The sequence below is a fragment of the Typopeltis vanoorti genome, chromosome 4 (assembly GCF_054136105.1).
Source record: "Typopeltis vanoorti isolate ZY-2024b chromosome 4, IOZ_Tvanoo_1.0, whole genome shotgun sequence".
NCBI classification, from domain to species: Eukaryota; Metazoa; Arthropoda; class Arachnida; order Uropygi; family Thelyphonidae; genus Typopeltis; species Typopeltis vanoorti.
The window spans coordinates 130,573,573-130,587,263 of record NC_143552.1 but is presented as its reverse complement, the minus strand read 5'-3'; the positions used below and the strand labels follow the sequence as shown (position 1 = coordinate 130,587,263).

At 36.7% G+C, this 13,691-nt stretch overlaps 1 protein-coding gene across 3 annotated transcripts in view; it reads right to left on the bottom strand.

Annotated features, from left to right (window-relative positions):
- Dis3l2 (Dis3 like 3'-5' exoribonuclease 2) overlaps window positions 1–13,691 on the bottom strand; it is a 592,606-nt gene that overhangs the window by 37,439 nt on the left and 541,476 nt on the right. For all 3 annotated transcript variants that reach the window (XM_090392002.1, XM_090392000.1, XM_090392001.1), the window contains exon 21: window positions 1,976–2,037. In XM_090392002.1, the coding sequence (XP_090248128.1) occupies window positions 2,002–2,037 (36 nt within the window). In that variant the 3' untranslated portion in view covers window positions 1,976–2,001. The remainder of the gene's footprint in view (window positions 1–1,975; window positions 2,038–13,691) is intronic.

Here is a 13,691-nt window from a genome sequence, read left to right as displayed (position 1 = left end):
ATGGGTTTACAGTGATACTACTGGACCTTGCCAAGGCCTTTGATAGGATACCACATGGAACCCTAATCAGTAAACTGGAGCAGATGGGGATAGATATAGGGTTGGTAAGATGGATAGGAGGGCGGTTGAAGGAGCGATACCAGAGAGTGGTTTATTCAGGAGTGGAGTCAAAAAGACGACTTGTGACTAGTGGAGTGCCGCAGGTCTCTGTTCTTGGACCACTGCTTTTCAATTTGTTCATCAATGATATTGGAAAGGATTTGAGAGGAAATGTTCACTTGTTTGCTGATGATGCAAAGTTGGGAAGAGCAATTGTGAGTGCACAGGATGTCAAAATTTTACAGGATGATTTGGATAGTTTGGAGGACTGGGCTAGGAAAAATGGATGTCAGTTTAATGTGGCAAAGTGTAAGGTTATGCACTTTGGGGTGAAAAGAATAGCAGCAGTATATCGCATAGGTGGAATCATACTCCAGGAGATTGATGAGGCCAGGGATTTGGGAGTACTGGTGGATAGGGAGTTGAAGTTTAGGGGGCACATTGCAAAAGTAACTAAAACAGCTCACCAAATCACTTGGCTTATGAAAAATACTTTAACATGCTGAGAGAAGCAAGTTGTTGTTCCTCTGTATCAAGCCTTGATAAGACCCCACCTGGACTTCTGTGCCCAGTTATGGGCACCAGGGTTTCTTCGTGATGGGGAGGAAGTGGAGAGGGTCCAGAGACGAGTGACCAAGATGATAGCAGGTCTGTGGAATGAACCTTATGAGAATAGGTTGAGGATTTGTGGGTTCAGAAATTGGACGATAGACGAAGGAGGGGTGATATGATTGAGACATTCAAATCACTGAAGGGTTTTTATAAGATTGATCCAGAAAATATTTTTGAAAATATGACTGGTGGTGGGAGGACTAGGGGCCATGCATGGAAGCTGGGCAAGAGCGTGGTTGACAAGGGTGTTAGAGCTAGGTTTTTTACTTGGAGAGTGGTGAATGAGTGGAATAAGCTTCCAGAGTCTGTTGTGGGTGCTACGACCATGAATGAGTTCAAGGCAAGATATGATAGATACTGTATAAATGTTGAATAGTTGTACCAGACATGATGTTAGGGCCTCCCTCGATGAGTCTGTCGACTCCTTGGAGTTTCCCGGAACAATAATAATAATAATAATGGTCTGTGTTCTTTCTTTCTTGTTTCAAAGAAAGAAAGAACACATAGACCATGTAAGGAATAACAGACAAGATACATCAGGCCTTTCTTCCCACTTTGCCTCTACCAACCATAATATTGAATGGGATAAGAGTCATATGCCCTACATAGAAGAGAACTACCATTCCAGAACATTCAAAGAAGCTGCTACAGTCACCCGTTCAACAGGTAACTTAAATAAGAATCAAAAAGTCTAATCCTACCAGATATATGGAAAACTCTAATCAGATCATTTAACCAAAAAGAAATGAACTTCCATGAAAATTGCAATAAATATCTCAACAAATAAAATGTTGTACTTGTGACATGAGTATTGTGTCACGTGTCGTATTGTTATCACGCACAGTGATAACTTTATATAATTTTTAGAATTGTCGGTTAGTTTTCTAGTTTTTGTTACTTTCTATTGCTTACCAGTGTATCCTTTGAAAATGCTGACAGATATTAGTCAGTGAAACGTCGGATATTAAATTATTATTTACTTGACTAACATACAGAATTAAGTCTTTAATTTATTAATACTAGTGGTCAAGAAAAAGGTCGTTTAATTAAATTTCTTATTACCCTTCCCCCAATAAATAATAAAAGTAACCTGTTTAATCAATCTCATTTTACTATTTTTTATACCAAAATTTGGATGATTAACATAATTAAAAACCAGCTGTGAAATGTATGAAAAATAAATACTTAGACCAGCAAGTGTTAAATAGAGATAAAGAGAGAAGAAGAAAAAAAAAGTAAACCGAATAAGCAAAAGACCACTTACCTAAAATAGTTCATTTCAGTTTACATTTATGTATTGGCATCAAATGGACTTTTAAGGATGGCCTAGAGAAAAAATAAAAGGCAGTTTTTTTTTTTTTTTATTAAACTATCAACAAGAAATAGTCATAATCAAATTCATAAATAACATTTAAAAAAATTAATTACAATCATTATTCATTTATGATTAAAATTATAATTATGCATAATCAGGGGCAGCTTGTCTATAGGGGCCGGATCCCACCTAGATTTGTATAAGTAGCCCAATAATTGTAGTTTTAAAAAATGTTTCTTGTAATTATTATTTTTTGATCTATTTCCAACATGTTTTATTGATTAATAAAAAAAAATACTGTAGTATTTTGTGGCAATATTGTATAATGCGACAATATGGTCTCTGGGGCCAGCCACGATTGGCCCTATTTTATACGCATAGAAAACAGGGCATGTATCACGTACACTAGCGATCGTATTTGTTTACCGGGCGCAACGCCTATCTTGGGGCCAGTTTAGTCTGGCCCAGTCACTGTGTTGCACGTACGTACATAGCATGCGATTCTTTGATTGTGAACCACGTGCACTAGCAATCGTGTTTGTTTACCGGACACAACACTTATTTTGGAGACCGTTTAGTCTGGCCCAATCACTGCGTTAATTGTACGTAAATAGCATGCAATTCTTTCATTGTCTTATTATTTATTCTCATTGTTGATCTATTTTATTGTTTAATAAAAAAAATTACTGTAGAGTTTTGTGGCAATATTGTATGATGCGACTCAGTACGGTCTCTGGGGTCAGCTATTGCTGGCCCTATTTTATATGTGTAGAACAGGGCATGTATGAGGTACGTGCAGTAGCAATCATGTTTGTTACCAGGTGCAATGCTTATCTTGGGACCCGTTTAGTCTGGCCCAATCACTGCATTTGTACGTAAATAGAGCGCGATTCTTTTATTGTCTTATTATTTATTCTCGTTGTTGTTCTGTTGTATTGTGTTTTTAGTGTGTTTAATTATTGTTGGCGTTTTTTGTTACAATTTATTTTAAAGTTTACATTTTTATTACGTCCATAAACAATATATTTTAACTATGAACAAAATCGATAGTTTATTGGAAAAATGTTTCTCGTTTTTCGAATTAAAAAAAATTAATAGCTCAATGCATCAGTGGAGGCTGACTAAACATTATTGTAATAGAAAAAATAACTATAAATCAATAATAGAACCATTATATAAATATTAAAAAAAAAATTTTGGCCCCCTGGCCCCACCTGTTTCTATTGTCACCAGCTGCCACTGTGCATAACCAATAACTCTTCTAGTACCAATTACAGCAACATTTTAAGCTGCTTCATATTCTCTAGCCAATATTTTTTCTGGTAAGAATATTACTAATTATTATTATGTCTCCAAGGAGTCCAATGGCTCATTGTGGAAGGGCACACACGCTACTCCACTACACAACTCACCTGTCTTCCTTACTTACTTAATCCTCCGACTACACTACTACCATCCATACACAATGCTACCCACTAATAATATTTTATGTCTGTAAATTTAGCATGCTCTCTTGATTGATTGATCGATATGTGCAGGATGAAAAACCTGAGTATTCAGGATTTATATATATATATATATATATAAAAAGGTTTAATAACTGTTACCGAGAGATAAAAAGATGACAAGTATATTTAAAAAAAGATACTACTAGTTTACTAGTTTCGTTACATGAACATCCTCAGGTATCACAATCAAAGAAGTATATAAAAAATTACAGAGACTTAAAATTGTACTAACAGAACAACTATAAAAAGACAGTAGCGTGTTTGAAAAAAAATGCAAGTATGAGTTCCAAACAAACGAATACTACGCGCTGTCATGAGTGCGCCAGTACTGAACAGAAGCAACGTGTGCATCAGAGAGAGATTGTAACAGTCATTAAACCTTTTTTTATAATATTCCAACCGAGTAAAAATGAATTTTGAAAAAAAAAATATCATCATCATCATCATCATCATCATCAAATTCCTGCCATGTACCCTCAAGGGGTGTACAGGATATGACAGTACTAAATGAAAAAATTACATCATTACTAACTTCCTATCTACAATTTTCCTCCAAATCACTCTGTTACTTGTCAAGACTCCAACATTATCAGATCTTATATTTCTATCGTCTAAGGCACTTTGTACCGTATCAATCCACCTATATCTTGGTCTTCCTCTGGGTCGTTTTCCTGCCAACCTGGCAGAGAACACTTGTTTTGCTAATCTTTCCTCTCCCATTCTATTTAAGTGACCATACCACCTGAGATTAGCTCTGCTAACGCATTCCTGGATGCTGACAATGTCAAGTTCTTTCCTAATATCCTCATTTTTAATATGATATTGCCATTGATGCCATCTGTTCACGCCTCTAATCTTTCTCAGGACTCTCATATCTGCGGTCTCTAGTCTTTGGTCAAGTGTTTTACTTCTGACTCAACTTTCAGATCCATAAGTTAAAATTGGTTTGAACACAGTCTTGTATACAGCTAATTTAGTGTTCCAACTAATTTCTTTCTTATTCCATATGAATTTATTCAATTGACTTCCCACCATACCAGCTTTGCTGATTCTGTTGTCTATTTCTATATTTAGTTTACCATCTTCAGTAAAAATTGTGCCTAAGTAGCTGAAATGTTTTACTTGTTCCACAGGTTCTCCATTCACAACACAGTTGACATTTTCAATGATTCTGCCTATTTTCATTGTCTTTGTCTTTTTATTGCTGACCTTCATACCATATCTATTACAACAGCTATTCAATTTAGTCAGAGAAGTTTGCAGACTTGTAGCGGATTTATTTAGAAGTATAAGATCATCTGCATAAAGCAAAGAGCTGACATTAACATCTCCAATTTTGATATCAGGTTTAATACCACATTCCTTCATAATGTGATCCATATAGATAATGAATAACAGAGGGGATAATGTACATCCTTGTCTCACACCAGATTTAACATTAAACCATCTTCCTGTACTTCCTTCAATTCTAACTGCTGACTTACAACTCAAATAAAGACTAAGTATTGCTTGATATAATGCCCCATCGACACCATATAACTGCAGCGTATTGAATAGCTTCTCTCTTGGCACCTTGTCATATGCCTTTTCCAAATCGACAAAACTTAAATACAGATCTTTGTTATATTCCCATGCTTTCTCGACTATTTGTCGTAAAGTGAAGATCTGATTCTGGCAGCCTCTATTTGGCCTGAATCCAGCTTGTTCTTCACCAAGCTTTTCTTCCACAAGTCTTCTCAACCGTTTCTCAAGTATACTTGCATAGATCTTGCCAGGAACACTCAGTAGGGAAATACCTCTGTAATTCTCACATTCAGTTTTATTTCCCTTTTTATATATGGGTACTATGAGAGCTCTACTCCAATCATCGGGAATTTGTCCCTCTGCCCAGGCTTTCTGAACTATGCAGTGCAGCCACTGCATAGACTCTTATACCACCGTACTTCAGCATTTCTGGTCGAATATCATCTACTCCTGCTGCCTTTCCACATTTCAAGCCTTTGATGGCTTTTTCTACTTCAAGTATGGATATGTATTCCTGACTGCATGCCTGGTCAGTGTTTTTTTATCACTGTGCTGTCATCACTGCTTGTTTCATTTAGCAGTTTTTCAAAGTAATTACTCCATACTTCAAGGATATCTTTTTCTCCTGTTTTCATTTCACCTTTATCATCTCTAATTCCTTTTACAGCACTCTTTCCTCCATTCCTAAGCTTCTTCAACAACCTCCAGAATATTTTGCCACCTTCTTGATATTTATTTTCTATATTCTTGCCAAAGTCCTCCCATGACTTTTGTTTAGCTAGTTTTACACACTGTTTAGCTTTCTTACATTTGTCTCTGTATTCTGTAAGAGTAAAAGCTGACTTATTTGCCAGGAACTTTTGATATGCTTTCTTCTTTTCCTTCACTGCCTCTTTAACTTCCTGTGTCCACCAGGGAGTTCTGATTTTTTTTTCCTTGCACACAACCTCACCACATGCCTCTCTGGCAGAATCAATCAATGTTTTCTTCAGAGTTTGCCACTGAATCTCCAAGGTTTGATTCCAGTTCTCAAACTCTTTCATTTTCTTTTCAATAATATTTCTGTATTTTAGTCTACAGTTCACATCTGAGAGCTGCTCAACTTTTATTCGCTTTAAAACTTTCTTACATGTTATTCTTTTCAATATGGTATTCAATTTTATCCTGCTCAAGACTAAATAGTGATCACTTCCAATTTCAAATCCTCTGTACACTCTGGTGTCCTGCAGTAGGGAGAAAACATCACTATCAACAATAACATAGTCAATGAGACTTTTCTTATTCCTAGCCTCTTCTCTCCATGTGAATTTGTGCACATTTTTATGTTGGAACATGGTGTTAGTAATAACCAGTCCATGTCCTGAGCAGAAATCCAACAGATATTTGCCATTATTATTAGCTTTGCTCTTTTCTCCAAATTTTCCCAAAATATTTTTGTATGTCTCACAATCATTTCCTACTCTGCTATTTAGATCCCCAACAAAGACCAACTTTTCCTTTTTCATTGTGTCAGTTGCTTTTTCTAAAGCCTCAAAAAATTCCTCCACTTCTACCTTAGTAGAACCTTCTGTGGGACCATAGGCACAAATAAGTCTCATTGTCCAGTTCCCCATTCTCATATTTGCCCACATTACTCTACTTGAGACTGACTGCCATTCAAGAAGATTAGCCTCGTATTTTGTGTTGAATACTATGGCTACTCCTTCTTTTCCTTGATTGTCATTGCCTGAATATAACATTTTGTATTTATTGCTCAGAAAGATCTCACCAGTTTTGGTCTTTTTTGTTTCAGTCACCCCTATTATGTCGATCTGGTACTTATCTAATTCCTCAGCTAGCTCCATTTCTTTGCCATTCAGGCTTCTTACGTTGATAGTACCGAAAAAAAAAAATATATATATTAAAAAAAAAACTCTGCTACCTCCATATGAGGTCGGGTAACTCACCTTCGAAGCCCATAGCCCATGTAAAAAGATTCCTTTTATCATGATGAGAATCAAACTTAGGTCTTTTCCAATCAAAGGGTGCAATGTCCTGTTTTAATTCCAACTGTACTCTATAGATGATATTAATAAAGATATTTTTCATTTTGAGGTATTGTGTGAAATGCATTCATTACAAATGGTGAAAGATTTGTGAAAGGAAAGTTAGTATAGTGAGCAAATATATCAGACATGTTTTGAGAGTGAATGCCATTCATATGAGGTGAGTAAAAAAAGTGTGGTAGCAGAGGGAAGAATGTTAAAAAGAAGTGAGAAAATATGAATTTCAGGTAAGACTGGTGATGAATGCAGTAGTGGAATGCAACAAGAATGAAAGAAATATTATACTTATGTGGAGTCCTTCATAGGATAAAGCATGAGAGAAGAGAAAGGAATGTATGATAAAGTACAAGAAACAGAGTAACAAGAAAGTTTTTTTATGGTGAGTCTGTGATAAGAGAAGCACATAATGAAAGCATGATGAAATCTTGCTTCCCAGGTATGAAAATTAATTATATTAATTATCTAAGCTACCAGGATACAAAGAGGTAAAGTGAACGAGTCGACTGCTTTGGCAGGCACTAATCATTTGAAAAGGGTATGAGAGAAGATGAAAGGGTTATTGGAAGAAGTGGAAAAGCAGGGTGAGATAGTAAAGATTGCGAGATTGCAGCCGTGCTATGACAGATGTGAGTAGAGGATGGCAATGATTGCAATTAGTTAATACATAGATTATCAAGGAGGAATGATGTGCAGTTTGAAGACTAAATTTGATGAATGTAAGGGCTTTCATGGATGGCACATGAGTGGCTTTAGAGTTAGGTGTTTAGAGGAAATGTCACTGATAATGTGTAAGTGCATTCAGGGAACCTAGAGATATTAAGGGGGAAAGATGCAGGGGTGTGTTATAACAAAATGTTATTTCTATTACGTATTTCTCAACCCTGCTTTGTCTTTGTTATTCTTTACTTAAAACTTCGTGAACTGTTGTGAATGGTCAACTGCCTTAACTATTGATTGCTGCCATTTATTTATTTTTACTAGATCTTAAGTTCTCAAGACTAAAGACAAAACAGATATTGCTTGTATTCCCGGCTTATATTAATCCTTACCATAAATTAGTCATGGCTTAATTATTGATCATTTAAACTTAATCTTATACGGGTTCAAAATTCTCAGGATAGTGCATTGATAGAATCAGTTCAAAGTGTTATTCACAAACCATTTAATTAAATCAAAAAGGAACATTTACACAGTCTTATCCACATTAATATATATCATCATCATGCATATCAAGGATTTAGGCCTAGCACGGCCTGTTCCGGCCTTGGAAGTCATCGTTGAATCGTTTAAGAGGACATCCTGGTTTTCTTTTTCCTAATGGCTTGTGTGTGTATATATATATATATATATATATATATATATATATATATTAGGGTTACCAAGTAATTTTATAAGCTTGGTTATTTAACTCCTAATCCCAAGTATGCAAACAATTAAGTTTGCGCCTGAAACATAGTTCAAGTCTAAAGATGGTACAACACCAGGGCAACTCATTGTAAAGGTGGGTAAAGCTCTGATCACTATTCTTAGTATTTTCCATAATGAAAAGCACATCTCACTACAAGATGTATACTACAATACATTATGGGTGGGGTCACTACCCAGACCGGTTTCAACATTTTTTGAGGTCTCATCTTTTAGTGAGATGTGCTTTACATTATGGAAAATACAAAGAATAGTGATCAGAGCTTTACCCACCTTTACAATGAGTTGCCCGAGTGTTGTACCATCTTTAGACTTGAACTATGTTTCAGGCGCAAACTTAATTGTTTGCATACTTGGGATTAGGAGTTAAATAACCAAGCTGATAAAATTACTTGGTAACCCTAATATACAATATCCCCAAGTTAAAAAAATTATTTCATCTATATCTCCTCCAGAGATTCTTATTAAAAATAAAAACACCTTGTTGCAACTTGTATAGGTAAAGTTGATAAGGCTCTGTATTACTAAAACCTTGGTATTTAGGGTCTAGCTACTCACTGAGGAGACCTCAAAAAAGTTGAAACCGGTCTGGGTAGTGACCCCACCCATAATGTATTGCAGTATACATCTTTTAGTGAGATGTGCTTTACATTATGTAAAATACTAAGAATAGTGATCAGAGCTTTACCCACCTTTACAATGAGCTGCCCTGGTATTGTACCATCTTTAGACTTGAACTATGTTTCAGGTGCAAACTTAATTGTTTCCATACTTGGGATTAGGAGTTAAATAACCAAGCTTATAAAATTACTTGGTAACCCTAATATACAATATCCCCAAGTTAAAAAAATTATTTCATATATATATATATATATATATATATATATATACACACACACACACACACACACACACATATATGTACAAAATTGCATTACAAGTCATTGTCAATTTCAATTCTTCCTGATGCAGACTTATTTCTATGTTTCTTCCCTTAAAGTTAAATCACAATCTAGAATCCTGCTAGTCAAATATACACAAACTGACAAAAAAAGCACACCTTCAGTAAGCTTAATTCAATATACAATATCTTATTGTACCCATAAACAGACACACTTAATGTACATTTGTTCAGAATTATCACATATATATGATACTTACAATACTTACAATTCTTGTTCAGTACTGCCTTTTACATGAATCTTTTTTTCACACAAAAGTGCTCCCCCCCTTATTTTTTGGTCCTTCTGCTGGCGCTCATTTTTGATTTCTTACCAAATTACTTATTTGTCTGAGTCACCAATTATTCTATGCCACACTTTAGGACCCTTAACATGGCAGCAACGTTCAGCTCTTTCCTAGCGAGATGTCCTGATGATCAACATAATAATTCTCAATGGCAGCAAATTCAGGTATGTGAAGATTGGGAATCCTAAGATTTGTGATGCTCCTCTTTCGATTATCGACAATAGACCCATGCAAAAGACTCAGAAACCTCAGACAAAGTCCTTCTCGATGTATCACCTTATAAAGGCCAAGACTTCCATTGCATTCATGTGTGCATCTCTCAAAACTTCCATATATGGTCATGTATGGATATCTAAACATGATGACTTCAGACTCTGTGCATCTCTGAAATTACCATATACGGACATGAGCTAACAGCATTACATAATGACATCAGGCGCAACATTATTTTAACAAAGGCTCATGGTTAAATTACAAATACAAGATTATTACAAACAAAATTCGACATTTCTTTAAGTGCCATCCCCTTAGAAAAACATGTAATAGTGAACATGATAAGTTACATAGAATGAGAAATTTTACTGGTGTATGTTTGTGTATATATGTGTGAAGTAACCATAATGAAAAAGAGTTTGAGAATGACCAAAAAAGCATAGTTTTTTTGGACAATGAATTTCAGTGGAATAGTCAGTACAAGGTAGTAGTTTGTGAGCATTAGGGAGATATTGCAGTTTATATATGCTAATATCAAAAGCCTGATGAAAGAGGAGTTTCTGGCATTGATTAGTGTAACTTGGACAGTGTTACAGGAAATTAGTGTGATCTCGTTGATACAGGATGATGTAGCTATAGGGATAGCATATGAAAAGCATAGTACTTTCAGTGAGGATAAAAGAAAACAAAAAAAAGTTCATCAACTGTTATCAAGAAACTGCTTGATAACAGTTGATGAACTGCAACCAAAAAGTAATAGTCAGCAAGAGGACACAGAGGTGGAAGGCAATACAATTAAAGCTATCTAGCATGAGATAACGATAACAGGACAAAGATAGTTGCTGTTACAGGCTGGGGGCAGGGGGACAAGGAAAAATGTGGGTGATATACATTGTTTGAGGACTTCAACTACAGGATACAGACTGGAAGAAGGAAAGATCACACAGCAGGAAGAAAAGAGAATTTTAGAATTTATACACCTTATAAGAGAGAGATAAGTTGAAAAATTATGTGATGGAGGAGATTTAGGGTTTGAGAGTGCTAGATCTGGTGAGATCATCAGAGAACCTGTTCATAACCAGGGCTTCTGACTAATGTACAATCCTTACCTTCTCGTGGTGCACCCTGTTGGGTATCTACCTGGATACTGAACAAACGAGGATGGGCTGGCAATTTGGGATTTAGCCCGGGCAAGCTTTGATATGGCCACATTCACCTATTCTGCACAGATCTGGTCACTGAGGTTTCTTGGGGATGTAGATCCAGAGGCAAGTCACTTTCCCTATGAGGAAAGATCAAGGGTTTGTGCACTGCAAAAGAGTTTGGATGACAGACAGGAAAGAGGAGATATGATAGAACAATATAAGTTACTGAAAGATGTTTATATGGGATTGATACAAAGGAAATTTTTTAGTATATAACTTGGGGGGGGGGGGAGGTAGGACAATAGGTCATGCCTATTGTCCTACCAAGTTAGCAAGGACATGGAGTAGATTTCAATTGGTGAGTGCTGAGTGAGTGGAATGGGTTGCCAGAGTATGTTGCAAGTGCTCTGTTACTGAATTCAATGTGCAAAATGATAGATGTTGTGGAGATAAAATTAGTGTGAGCTTTCCTTCCTGCAATGAGTCTTCAAAATACATGGAGATGACCATGTAATAACAACAATTTGTTTTTACACATACATATTTGTGGGGAAATTCTGAGAGGTGGAGAAAATGAAGTCTAGGGATCACATTGTTAAAATTGTGGAGACATCATAACAGATTATGCCAATGTGATCCAAGTCAAAGCAGAGAGGTTAAGATTCCACTACATAAAAGCCTTCATCAGACTGCACCTGTCTAACGTTGCAACAGATCTGCTTGCATGGTTTTCAAGGGGATGAAGATACATTGGTGCCTTGCAATTCGACAGTTGAATTTCGTGGGCCGGCGCATGCATGGAATTGTGCAATGTCATTTGTTATTTGTCATTTCTTGTTGGGCTGCATTGGTGCTTGCTCGTGTTGTTTGTGCTCATTTTCAATTCTGCATTTTTCAGAAAGTAAAAATTTTGTGCATCTACAGTTGTTATTATTTTTTTGAGTGAAATTTAAGAATGGATCCAAAGAGAAGTGAACAGAGGAATAATTCAGGAAAGAAGCACACTTGGTTGAGCATAGAAAAGAAAGAAATTGTAGATAAAGTGCGGAAAGGTAGAACAATAACAGATGTAGCAAAAGAGTATGGCATGTCTAGGTCAACTGTGGCAACTTTTTGGCAACAGAGAGAGAAGATTATGGGTGCTAGGGGTGTCTGCTGGTGCAATGAAGATTTCTGACAAGAATAGATCTTCAATCAATGAAGGGATGGAGAAGCTGCTTATTACCTGGATTAGAGAAAGACAGATGAAGGAGATCCAGTAACTCAGGCAATGATCTGTGAGAAGGCTAGGTTAATTTTTGAAGAATTGCAGAAGAAAACTCCAGGATGTACCTCAGATCAAACTGAGGAATTCAAAGCAAGTCGAGGCTAGTTTCACAGATTCCAAGGTAGAACAGGCAATTCCATAGTGTTCTCAGACAGGAGGAAGCTGCTAGTGCAGATATAGAGGCTGTAGAAAAGCTCGTGGAAAAAATTTGAAGATTTAATCAGGAAGGAAGGCTACCTGCTACAGTAAATTTTTAACGAGGATGAAACTGAGTTATTTTGGAAGCGCTTGCCAAATTGAACTTACATCACGCAAGAAGAAGTGAAGCTCCCAGGACATAAGCTTATCTTTCATAGGCTTGTTATTGGCAGCAAATGCAAGCAGAGACTTTAAACTAAAGCCACTTCTGGTCTACCACTCAGAAAATCCTCGATGCTTTGGGAAGAAAATCATTAAGTCCAAATTGCCAGTGATATGGAAATCCAATGCAAAAGCCTGGGTAGACCAGCAAGTTTTCAAAGATTTTGAGGTGTTTGCCCCAAGTGTGAAGAAGTTCCTCACTGACAACAATTTGTCTTTGAAAGCACTGGTGATCCTTGACAATGCTAGTGCCCACCCTCAAGACTTAGAGGACATTCTTGAAATTGACTTCATCAAAGTCCAGTTCTTGCCTCCAGACACAACGTCACTGATCCAACCCATGGATCAAGAAGTGATTACGTGTTTTAAAAAACTCTACACCAAGGCTTTGTTCTCACGGTTTTTCAACAACTCACTCTTCTGACAAGCTGAAGGACTCTTGGAAGACCAAGTTCAACATTCTCCACGCCATTTCCTTTATTAAAACTGCCTGGGATGGAGTGACACAGAGAACCCTTCTTGCATTGTGGAAGAAACTCGTTCCTAATTTTTCTCAGGATGATAACAGTGCAGAACAAGCAGTTGGAGAATCAGAAGCAGTGCAGCCATGCGAGAGATCATTTCGACGGTGGAGAATCTCGACATAGAAGAGGTTGATGAGGCTGAAGAGCTTGTGAAGGATAACGAACTGACCATGAAAGAACTCAGAGAGCTCAGCGAACAAAGAAGAGAGAGAGAGAGAAAGAGGAATTTCACCTGAAGAAGAGGATGGAAGGGAAAAAGGGCCAATGCCAACAGCTGCCATTAAAGAAGTTTTATTCCAGTGGAAGAAGTTACAGTCTGTTTGTTTGGAATGGCATCCCAACACTGCTGATGTCAGCAGAATGACATTTGTTCAACAACACCATCATGCATCACTTCAAAACCATC